At 43.4% G+C, this 13,384-nt stretch overlaps 1 protein-coding gene across 2 annotated transcripts in view; it reads right to left on the bottom strand.

The window, feature by feature from the left end:
• The window catches only part of LOC106819104 (homeotic protein spalt-major-like), a 55,824-nt gene that overhangs the window by 33,460 nt on the left and 8,980 nt on the right, over nucleotides 1–13,384 (bottom strand). Inside the window, exon 1 of one of the 2 annotated variants that reach the window (XM_014823770.1) lies at nucleotides 11,951–13,010. The exons of the other annotated variant lie outside the window; for it this stretch is intronic. Within the exon in view, the coding sequence (XP_014679256.1) occupies nucleotides 11,951–12,023 (73 nt within the window). The 5' untranslated portion in view covers nucleotides 12,024–13,010. Of the gene's footprint in view, nucleotides 1–11,950; nucleotides 13,011–13,384 lie in introns of those variants that run through there. 2 annotated transcript variants of the gene reach the window in all.

Genomic DNA, 13,384 nt, shown 5'->3' on the forward strand with positions numbered 1-13,384 from the left:
TATTTAAATAGAGAGATGGGGAGATATATAAGATGGGAGAGAGAGAACGGGAGGCACAGAAAGCGCGAGAGGAAGAACGGGAAATAAGGCGAGAGAGGGCGATAGAGGGGGTATGGGAAGGGGGAGGAGCTGAGAAGATAAGAGAAGGGAGAGCGAGAGAGACAAGAGAAAACGAGAAATCCGTTACTGTATGTAAGAGAAATTGCATTCTACATGGATCAGGATATATAGATTGATGACTCAGGCCGGACTAGTCGCAAATATAAACGTGGCTGATCAGTTGAGGGCAACAAGCTTTACAAATCAGAAACAAAGACATTCAGACGAATTGCATCCGCTATAAGGAACGATGTGCGATGAACTATATTCTAAAGCCGGATTATTCGAAGGGAGGGTGGGTAAGCGAGATGGAGAGAGTGGGATTTCCGACGTTAGCAAGTTTTTTGTCTGTATGTGCTAGGGTGAACACATGGGATATTATTATGAATACCACAGCGAGAAAACAGGTGTCAAGGGTAAATAAAGCTTATAACGTAAGACGATAATGAGATCAGTAAAAGTGAGTTGGGACAACGACGAAGGGAAATAGAAAGATGTGATGAAATTAGGAGAGGAAAAGAAAAGCGGATGCTAAATACGCGAGACAGATCGCCAGATCAAACCAAGGAAATACGCCCATACTGGGAGCAGTTGACAAGGAAAGCACAATATATTTATCAAGAGTGCGTACGAGCATGTGTTACTAAGCAGGAGTTTAAGAACGATAGCAGAATGTATCGGGCGGACATGTGGGATGTCGGAAAGGAACAGCAATGCCCAGTATTGTCCACACGAGAACTCCACCTTCCGTACATACAGTGCTGTCTCCACACAGCCTTGGGCTCGTCGGGCCAGCCAGGAGGTCAACCATCTCCCAGCCGCGTCTCACTTTGCAAGACGCTCGAATCTCGTGTTTCATAATCCAAACATTCTGCCCCATAAAGTCGACGCTGACTGCCCGGCAATGGTTGTGCAACACTTGCGTTTCCTTTCCCATGCCCGGCCGAGATAGCCCACTGTTTGTCTTTAATTCGGGTAAGACATCTGCGGATGTCGCGGGGGGACATGCAAAGTGGGGCTATTTGCCTCGATTACAACCTCATGTGTTTAATAAAATAATATTCGGGCCAGCGGGGCGCTGCGCTGCTGTAAACAAACGAGCATTGCCTCCCGCGCGCATCTCTCAACCCGAGCCCACAGCAGATTGTGTGTATACTTACTACCCTGGTGGTCAGCTGCACCGAATGAGCTCGCCATTTGCTATATGAAACAAACAAGTGAGCGACGACTAATAAGGGAACCTGATTTATCCCAGAAACCAGTTTGGAAGCATTAAACCTCGCACGCCGGCTGTTTATCTTCCGATGCTCGGCTCTCAGAGGAGGAAAACCTCCCAGGTTTTATGTGACCGCCCGGGAGAGCGGGCCGTTACACAGACGTAAGACAGCGCTTGATATTTCTTCGCCATATCATCTTACTGATTAACTGAGCGCGCGGGCACTGGCGCAAGTCTGTCGCAGTGGAGCACAAAGAAGCCCAAGTCTCGACGGCGGCATGCGATCTCTGCATGCTGGCCACGACTCGCATACAAATCACCGCCGAGCTGGTCATTCTATCTGCCCGTATACCCGAATTCTGCCTGAATACAAATTATCATCGAGATGACTAAGATAGTCATTCAATATACGCGGCAGCCACGCAGCGAATATTATCGTCAAGATGGTCAATCTATCAATACGATGATGGCGACCATAAATATCATCCCTCGGAGATGTCATATTAAACACGGGGCTTGTGTCATTTGAGGAATAATGAGCGGCTTGTGCAAGTATTTATTACAGCAACACCATACACGATCATTTTAATACGGCGCGATTATAACGTCAAACGATACGACAGTGATGTATATACGCGAGCGATTTAAATTGATACGACTCACATATATGTAGATGCCGATGCGAGGCACTCTCGCCGAAATAGGTCGGCGAAATTTAATTTAGCAAATAAAGTGAGAGGGCATACAATACCTGTCTCGTATTTAGATTTTTGCGGCGAGAACCTTCGGGGAGCTGCACAATCACTGCCGATCATTCAAATCGCTCGGCGACGAATGGTCGAACGCGTGTAACAAAGGGCATTTATTATACGCTATTGATATTATTTATGAGATACACGCAATCGCAATATTGAAGGAATTACGAAGGGAAGGCAGATTCTGTTACGAAGTAAGCGACTCCGGCCGCGGCAATATATAGCCGTATAGCTCCAGTATCGACTGCCGGCTTCGAATGAAACTCGCTTTGCAACATAATGGTCTAATCTCGATGATATAGAGGCCATAAAATTTAATATCATTCTCAGAAATGACTCTCATTTATCGCGGTAATGACTGAATTCATTTATTTAATGTTTATAACGCGGCGCGCTCGCCCTGTTGCATTTTAAGAGATACCATTATAATATCAAAAGAGTCAATATCATTGAATATAAAGTATTTTCAATAACATTAATTGGACCACTGATATGGCTAATGTCTATTAAAAAGAGCGCTGGCAAAGTTTATTTTGTTGATTGAATGATCATGGACGGAATATGAATTGCTCGGCAGATATTTGCCACCTATTTAATGAAACTTTTCTTGAATATGAAGTGCCATTGAATGCCATTATGACGTCGGTGGCACGGCACAATAACATTATAGATGCGTATTTGAATGGTTAATCGGTTTTGATCGCGCTGCCTATCTCTGCCAGCAGCGTTCAATTGTTGCCACTGCGTTTTCACGCGCGCTCATATTGAGGCATTAAACGTTCTGAATGAAAAAAGGATATATATATATATATATATATATATATATATATATTATATATTATATATATTCGTATTGGATGTAGTCGAATGCGTTGTTTGATCGTGCCGACATGAATGTGCCGTGCCTTTGTGTGGTGCCCCCGCGTCGTGCATGCGAATTTAAATGTAGGCCCCTTACAATATTTGAAACGGCTATCTCTACACACAATTCAACTTTGATGAAGAATTCAATTTTTGTTAAATAATCAAACAACTTCTTCACACGTGAATGAATGCACTTTAATGTGATGCCAAGTGATGTATAATATATATATATATATTATATATATATATATATATAACGAGTAAACTTTATAATTGCATGTCTATATGCTGTGTGTCACCGTGCACGTCGTAGACTGTCTTTGTATGTGTCGCGGGTTAATAAGTGCTTTCAAAAGGTTATGCCTCCTAAGAGAGGGAATCATATTAATTATAGAAAGGTCACGCGTGAAAGGAGCGAAAATTACACACTAGACAGGTCACGTATTGATTCTATTCGGTCACCTGATTCATCTGTCTGTTTACTAACATATGTATATTATTTTTGTTTGTTCGTTTATTTGTGTGCGTGTCTGCTTAACAAATACCACCTCGTTATCTTTTTTCCTCTCTTTCCTTTCTCTCTCTCTCTCTCTCTCTCTCTCTCTCTCTCTACTCTCTCTCTCTCTCTCTCTCTCTCTCTCTACTATATATATATATATATATATATATATATATATATATATATATATGCGTGTGTGTGTGTGTGTGTGTGTGCGTGCGTGTGTGTGTGCATGCGTGCGTGCGCGCGTGTGTGTGACGTACTTATGGTAAAGATCTCTAGCATTCTCTGTACGCTAATATAGCTTAGCTTATAATAACACAACAAATGACTGGGACAATTCTGTTACACGAATAGGGATAATATCCATGTGTGAATCATTAGAATTCATATCGTTGCAGCTCAGAAAGATACCTCGACACATCAAGTAATCACTGAATATTATTTTCGCATATTTTCGAAGGGCAAGTGACAACAGTCTTCCTCTATGCATTGCCCGATAATAAGGATCCATGTAGAATTATATGGCAGGTATTACAAACATTTCAAAATTTCAGAATCAGGAACGCGCTTTCCTTAGACAAGATTTTATAAACGCTCATGGCGACATTCGGGATATGACGTCATCGTAAAATCGGTGCGCTACCTCCAAGGTATACAGATGACTTATAAAATGATCGTAAAGGACTACCATATAAGGATAGTTTTACCACAATAAAATGTTATGCATAGTTTTATTGTGTCGATTGTGTTATATCAATAATCACGTTGGAGTGTGAGTGTGATGAAGATGTGATGTGACGTTTTTCAACGTACAGCGATTTTAACATAGCACATGCCGCCTCAGATAGCATCAAGAAAAAATACAATCGTGATTTTTTACTGTGTATTTGCTAAAATGGAGAGAACCATGAGACAGAAACACATGCGGGCTGTACTTGTATACGCCCGATTTTCGCCAGCGAATGTTTGACGCTAGTAGTAGTAGTTTATTCTGTCCTATTCATTTGTTCAAGATTAGCCGTATGTATTCTATGTGTATTGGCATCACCTGCTTAGCTATGTGACCAATTCTGCAAGTTAGAAAGAACACATTGTCGCCAGCTTAACAAGCGATAAGATCTATAATACCCTATGAAAGATTATTTTACGGGAAGGGCTAAGGCAGTGAACAGGCTTTTTATATGCTGTACATCCCATTGACAGGATAAAACAATAACAGAGCTATGTACACTGGCACCTGGACAGAGCCATGGAACGGGATATCTAATCGCTATGAGTCCCATTATTATAGATAAATCGCGTTTTGATGCGGTGGCAATGCATATGAGGCGTGTCAAGTCTCATTATAAATGCATTCATGCGCAGGTCAACGTGATTGTACTCCCGAAAACTGGACAAGCGAGTCTGAGGAATGTTTGTGGCGCGGCTCAAGCCCCGCACCCAACACCTTAGCACGAAAGCATAACAACACGTTTGTCTGCCTGACCAGTTATGGCCCTGGTTATGACCAGCGTCTATATGCGCCTATTCACATCTCTCAATTCGACCATCTCAAGCACGCCAGCCGTGTGTGTACAGACATTACCGTCGAGTCGTGTCCGTGGGAAAGGGTCATTATTATAACATAATGTACTCTAGACCTTTCAGCAGATGTTGGCGTCCCAAGAAAGGCGGGTATATAGAAGGTGGACGATATACGCACACTGCATTGATCTGGATAGTTCCGCTGTCAGTAATACATGCGCGACAAACACGCATTCTAATTAGGTTTTGTGAATATGATGGGATCACACAAGATGAGCCGCGATGAAAATTCAATGAACCAATTACATCTCCCATCACTCGCCGCAAAGAGCATTCATGTAGCGCATTCTTTCGTCGACTATGCGTGGAAGCTCTCGCGCCACGAAACCTACCCGCTTTGTTTACGTCACTGAGATCGTCGCACTGCGAGTTTAAATTTCAATCAACGAAATGATTTATCCATTTCATGTAACCTCGCAATCTAGTCGTTGATCTATATATGTCGCCTACGACCACTGACGGCAGCTCTATAGACGAACCAGGACCTTTAGGGCCTACGTGACTTTCAGCAGCCCAGGCAAAAGAAACCTTACCCGTCCGACTACCGTCGTATACATTTTCCACGAAGCATTTCCATGAAAGAGCTAAGATATTATTAGCTCTTCATATTATTTATCATCAAGCAGCACGGCTGCGAGCATTTCCTATCAGCTTCCCCGCAGCTCCTACCTTTAGGTAGTATGGAGATACAGTTTGGAGGCTAGCTAATATCATTCAGATAGCATCCAGACGACGACTACTATACCATCATGATCATCATGATCATCATGATCATCATTATCATCATGATCATCATGATCATCATGATCATCATGATCATCATGATCATCATGATCATCATGATCATCATGATCATCATGATCATCATCATCGTCGTCGTCGTCATAATCATCATCATCATCATCATCATCATCATCATTATTATTATTATCGTCATCGTCATCGTCATCGTCATCATCATCGTCATCATCGTCATCATCATCATCATCCTCACCACCATCACCACCATCATCACCACCATCATCACCATCATTATCATCCAGTAAACGCAACGTCGTCCGCATGACTAGCAAAAGGCGGCAGATGACTTCATGATGCTTCACAAAATCTCGATTAATAATTTCATGCACGCGCTCCCAGTCGTTTATTCGCGAGCGTGAATCAAGAGGACTATCCGCAGCAATACGCAGCGACCCTACATCGATACCCTCGCTGTTCTTTAACGGCCTGACAAGCGGTTGATATGTGTGCGGGCGATTACGAAAGGACTCATCTCTTGGAAAACGGATTAGGTGCATTAAACGGTTCGTATGTCTCAGGACTACATCAGTAAAATGAAGCATTGGGCAGAGCTCCTTTGATATTAAAATGGGTGTGTGTATCGTGCATGCTCTCACCATCATCCTTAATTAAAACGAAGCAGGGTGATAAATGATAGCATTTCCATAACTTATTAATAAGCCATGAAGGGAAGCTGATGATTAAATCTCGCTGGTCATTAATACTCTTTAAAAGATAATGAATTCAGTTTGTATTGTCCTCGTGTTTTTATGGTAACTAACTCCCTGTTAATTTTCTAAATGCAGCTGTCATGTTTTATTAACTAAAGTATAAAATTAATTAAATAATATCATGCGGTGTTATACACGTGCATTTGAGAGCAGAGGCGATCAGGACGATGGAATCGCCGTAACAATGCCAACCAGCATGAGGTCTGCCTATATGGGCTCTTTATAATTCCGCGCGCTTTATCGCTTTTATGATAAATACTGCATCTGTCAAGAGATTCGCAATGATTATAGCAATACCGATCCCATGACGTCACGAGATTTCAATGCGGATTTAAACTGAGGGCGTGCCCTTCGATGGATCTTGTGCGCAGCAATCGTGACATGACTGCTGTTGACAGGCTTTTAGATGATATGATATAGGCCTTATGACCGAATTAGTAACTCTATATCGGATACAAGTAGAATCGAGTAGTTGAGCCGTGCTAGATCGAACCACACTATACTACCGAGGCATTGAGCGTTCAACGTACAACACTGCAGCCGATTGTAATAGACTACCCGAAGGACACGACGGAGACCGTATTCATGATCTTCTTGGAACAGATCATAAACCGAAACGGGATCAGCATAGTGGGCGAATTCACCAACATGCGGCCATAGCAGTCGTGTCAGCGATGCCAGCAGCTGTCAGTGTAATGGAAGACGGCGAACCGGACAAATCGAATTTTTCTGTAACGTTGGAAAACGAACGTCGTTGATCTAGTATAATGATCTCTGTCAAGGTACGTACGGTGGTCACTCCTGCGTGTCAAGGGTACACGAAGCAGATCTGTAACTGTTACCACCCAGAAGGTCTTATTAGCGCGATCGCCGTTGACAAAGTAGTACCTGTGTCACCTCAATCAGCCCATGCTAAACTTTGAAAACGAGTTATGAACGCAAGCAAACAAGGCCCACATTGTAATTTGGCGCCGGGCAAATCACCGTCATACGGCGGCGCATATTGGACGCGAGCAGATATAGGAAAGGCTCGCGGACAGAGTTCGACCAAGCGGGTCATCCATACAGTGCTATCATCATATTGCCAGCACGGTGCGGGCCAAGTAGCCAGTACGGAGCTGAAAACGCATTAATCTTAGAAACTGGTTATATTTCGCGACACATTTTTGACATTCATTCGCTACGCACCAGGACAAATCAGCGGCGAGAACCTTGAGCTTTATTACTGTGATCATAGAGAAGTCAGCCATAAATTACCGCGTATCATTCAGTAAGTCGTATGCATGCGCCGCTCGGCCATAGCGCAGCCGAAATCACGGCCCCAGGCCATCCTATTCTACTGCACACATACACGCATGACATTGTCCTATGCCATTTTCATATACACGCACAAGCGCCCACTATACTGTAGGTACATACATCTTCGGTGCGAGCTCGTTTAACAGTATCTGCTGCTTTTTATGTCGGTGCTTATTTGACCGCCATCTTTTTTTCGAAAAAGTTTCGCTGCGATATATATGGAAGATAATGCCACATTCTGCGAAGCATTCCACGCTTAATTCTCTATAATGTGCGACAAAATTCAAAATAGACAATAAAACAGGCACGTATAGGCATTTAAATAAAAAAGATTACCATCGAATGCATAAAAATGATGTCTTATATAACTTACAATTTTTTTCAACAGTGCTATATATAGGGGCCTACTTAATTTGAAATTTATGGAAGAATTTAATAAGCTTTCTAGAAAGCAGAAGCCATCATTATTTGTTATCAGATGGGCGCAAAAGATTGTTCCGTGCAAAGCACTTGGCACCAGACTGTGTTGCCGTTCTATTATATTGGCGTTAGCAAAACAATAACATTTCTGACTGTAAATCTCAATATTGTGACTTCCTGTGCTGTACACATAAGACTGGCGCGCATATGGCAATGTAAACACGCTGTTGTCGAGTTAAGAAATAGTTAGTACGTACGATGCGACTCTTCTTTGTTACATTTAAATTGTTCTAGCGTCTATAAGACGGATAATAAAATTTTGCTCCATAGTACTCACTATAGTGATTACTCAGGAATATATATATATATATATATATATATATATATACGTATATGTTCAATACACAATGCCGAACCAGGATAAAATAATATATATAATTTGTGTATATTATACAGACTTATTTTATTACAGATAAATGTTGTTGGTTGTTATTCAATTGCTCACTAACACCCGCGTACACCTACACATACAATATGCTCACTGTTCACGCACCTCTAACTATCGTGTTTACACGTGTCTGTTTTCGAACGCTTGACTATGTGACTATGTGACTTGCGGCATTGAATAGGTTTCTAGATTTGTACACACATGTTGTTCTTCTAATTCATGTGTGCGCACTGAGTGCCGTTTGTAAAGTTTGTTTCAGCTCTATTTCATATTGCTACATTTACATGGAAAGTATATAACGATAGTTTTGATGCGGCTGCCTTCACCCACAACCACGAAGTACGACATACTGAGTAGGGGGGGGTAAGCATTCTATTTACCCTGCTCCACTTTCTCTCTCTGTATAGCTGTTACATTTGTAGGCAAAAACCATCACACCTCGAAGATGGCGCTCAACATGAAACCTTGTCGGTCTCTCGAGCTATAGAAGCTGCGTGATACATCGTGCGGGACGTACAGTGCTAGCAGTAGATAAACATACTATTAGTATTATAGATATTTACACGTTGTAGCTGCTCTGCTTGTTTACGATATATATTAAGCTAGAGGCGCATGCATGACTTATTTTACCGCGTCCACATTTACTCGTAGCACTTGAGGTCAGGGCGTGTCATTTCATCATGCTATTTTCACATATTTGGCGAATTTCACGTGCAACAAACTTAATATAGTGATTTGAAATTTTCCTTGGCCTATAATCTGCCATCCTCCTAATCGCAAAGCGCAGTTTAGTATGCAAAGGGGAGCCATAACTCTTACCAATTGAATGCTTCATATTAGCATATCAATTTTTGAATATTATGTCTATCATAAAATTTTACTGCATCTGTAAAATTTGCATGATATAATAATGCTGTCTTTGTTTCGCGACCCTACAATCCTTACACACACGTACTGGCTATTTGCGCAATTTTTAAGGCATTAGATCGACGAAATTTGCGTAGAATATTTCATCGTTACTGATTAAATCCATAATCGTATAGAAATGTAAGACGATAAAGAGCTGATGTGATGATCGGTACGTTGAAACTATTACCGGAGATTCTACTCATCCAATCGGTTCCATATTTGGGGTTTCACCGATTGTGCGATGCGTGATACGAGATATAATTTCGAAATTGGATTTTCGCATTTACTATGCGTCGTCAAACGACATCTACACCCTAATGGCCGGAGAGAAACTATAGCCGTTGTTGATGAGTAAACAGACTTGTTTATCGCCCCTCTCCAGTTTCGCATTTATGTACATCTATCATACGTAGGGATTCGTCCATCGAAGGGACTCCTATACAATTATTGTTGTTGCTCTTTAGTACAAGATGGCAATCAGGGCGATAATTCCAGCTGAAATTGAACCACCATTATATCAGACAGACGACGATGGCAGGCAGAGCTGGCGCTTCGTGCATTACACAAACACAGAGCCTATACAGTTCCCCGCGCAGTCTCGTTAATTACGTGCACATACCTTCTGCTGTATCGGATCCATGTGCTAATAGCTCTTGGAAATTTCGAAATATAGAGTGTCATATAAATATCGCGAAACTAATCATTCTTGAGCTGATACATTACCTCGCCTATTTCCTGAGTTGGTCCGGCATAATTACTGCGGGCATTAGCTTGACATATATGCCATATTAGCTTTGTGTTTCGCACTTTATAATTGGCGTCTACGATAGCCTCTCTGATTGTGAGATTATCGAACGTCCAGCAGGGTCAGTCGCAATTCCCCTCAAGAGATATCACTCGCCCGCGGTGGTCAATATTCTCAATATGCTCGCGGTTTGATGTCGGATTTTATGTACACAGCCGCACAAAGACACAGCAAAACTCTGCAGGGACACCAGTGGGAATAAGACGGCAAAATACACACGGCCATCACAAGGATGGCCGGCTCGCTACCATTGTAGTTGTTGTGTTTTGCTAAGACCGTTCCTACATGGGCAAATATTAATTATCCTAGCTTCAATTCGGCATATTTGAATGTGAGAAGTGTGTGATATGGACAGAATAGCTTCGCGAACCCCTCTATGTTAGAGCATCTTTACACAGTGCAGCTGGACGGAAGCCCGACAGAATTACAAGTCTAAGCTCGCTACCAGTTTTGCGTGAGTGCATAGACCGTTGGCGTTATTAAAACATACACGCAAGACCCTGCTTGCACCCGCTGCCGCCTATATGTTTTCCTTTATAAATACGTTATGGAATTCATCATAATTTGTAACATGAACGTCAAGGCGGTTTTGCAGTTCCATAAACAAGCTGGAATTTAAGTATAGAAACTTAATGATACTGTAGCACCGACCGAGCCGTGGCACGTGCACCGTGGCAGACTCTCGCGCGGGTACATAAGTTGACGCGTAAACTATGAGAGGAGTCGCGGGGATTAGTTGTTGGCAGAGTGTACTTGCGAGCTCACTAGTACAGCATGATAGGAAGGCGAGCCATTTTGTCACGTCATTTATCACAAAAGAAACGCGCTATAATTATCGCATGCATATCGTTTAGAGCTTGTGCGAAACCAGTTTTCGCCGAGGCCGAAATGGTCAGGCGCATTACATACATCGGTTTGTAATAATGACAGCGAATGCGCTGTGTATCGCCGGCCTACGAGTTTACACGAGATGGCCCGCGTGTCCAGTGTTAGGGTTCATCCCGAAGGAAAACTGATCGTTTAATATCGCATTAACTATTTCCCTGTCTCATCCTCAAAATCTCTTCCAAACGGGGGTGTCTGTACGTACCACCGGACAATTTGCATAAACGATTTTTGGTCATGCACATATCGGAAGTTGTGCATAATTCACGTGCCCAATACAGAAGTAAAACGGCCGGTGTTTTTAACACGCGAAAAAAAACCCACACGTATTACACTCTCTCGGCTAGGCGCGACAAAAAGCGAAACATGCGTTTGAAACGGAGAAAGAATGCCGAAATTAACGAGTGAATATTCGAGAATTCCAGCCGATCTCTTTCGTCAATAACGCTTAGGAAAATCAGTGCCGTACGGCTGTGGTACATGGCAAACGATACTACGCAGCAGCCGGTAGCCATGCGCCGCGATAACAGCAGCAAAACCGCCAAGCGCTGCTGGCTGGCGGCCAGTCCAGCTCGCTGCTTCATGCCCTATGCTGACCCATCCACTACTTACCCAAACACTAGTGTATTCACAAGACGCAAAAAGTTACTTACCGTTCTCTAGTACACGCGAGGTGCCCAAATCGTTGTCCAGGTGGCGAGGCTTGGCCTGCTTGCGTCTTGTCATGTTGGTCCGTGCTCTCGGCTCACGGCGCCGACTCGAATGCACACAACTCCACACGCAATATTTCTATGCTATTATAAACAGCGCGTCACTGCGCATGTCTCGATGATATGATATCCAATATTGCCGCGTTATTATATCAATATCAATGCGTGGCATGGATTGATCCTCGGCGCTTATAATCGACAATCGTGGCAGTAGCGGCTGCCGTCCGTGGAGATAGCACGCTTCGAATGGCCAGCAGGCCGGTACTGTGCAGTAATGCAGTCAGTGAATAAAACAACGCGGATGTGATATGCACTATAATAACATCGGCTGCGCGTCGCAGGCAGGGCGTGCTCAGTCAACCGCGAACTGCACGCTTTATGCAATATCCAATGAAAACAATATGAACAGGAAGGTTGGCTAAGCCCTCATGCACGTGAGAAGTCCCCCATTGTTAGTATATGCAAATACGTGTGCGCCTATGTGTAACGCGCGCAATTGCCTGGCGAGCTTTCACCTATCAACGATGAGAATGCGTAGCAATTTCGGACGGTAGATGACAGTACGGACGTACAACGGAGCACCTCGTATATCATACACGGACTATATATCACAATAAATTTATGCGCGCTCACACCTGCTATCCGCACCTTTCCGTCGGATTTTAGACCTGATTCGGCATATGCATTCGGCATGTAATCAATCGACATGAAAATGCACATAGATGCGTTTAATGTTCGTCGGACGTCACGGGCGCAGAACGATATGTATGCTTAGTCATCTCGTTGCAGGCACATTATGCAATTAGCATATCATAGGAGCCTGCTCCCAGTAACACATCCAGTGGGCCCGGCTATGTCGATGAAGAAGATTCTTGCCTCGCCTTTCTTCGCCACTGTACAGGGATGGTAGCCAGCTGGCGAGCTGCGTGCCAGTGACCTACAACATTACCGACTAAAACCAAACATGCGAAATGAAACTTTGTGCGCCAGTTTCAGGGGAACCGGCGACTCTGCGCATGCATGTAGATGAAGTCGCATGAACTGCCAGCGCCGGGTTGTTAGCAGAGCAAGCAGGGAATCTGCATCGGTGCATGCTTGATGAATCACTCTCGAATGCAAGCCAGGTAGTGGGGAATGGGAGGGGTCGCTCACGCCGTGGGCGTAGGAAGGGGGCGTGATCGACACAGCGTGACTGAATGCGAGCCGCGAAAAGTCACACAATTAATCAAGTTTTTAGCTACCGGACAATTAACTGACCCCCCAGCAACCGGGATGTTTTTTTCCTGAGTCACGCGCGATATCTTATTTAAGACATCCGTTCATAGACACACACACACACACACACACACACACACACACACACACACACACACACAC

This window comes from Priapulus caudatus, unplaced genomic scaffold (assembly GCF_000485595.1).
Source record: "Priapulus caudatus unplaced genomic scaffold, Priapulus_caudatus-5.0.1 Scaffold38, whole genome shotgun sequence".
Taxonomy (NCBI): Eukaryota; Metazoa; Priapulida; class Priapulimorpha; order Priapulimorphida; family Priapulidae; genus Priapulus; species Priapulus caudatus.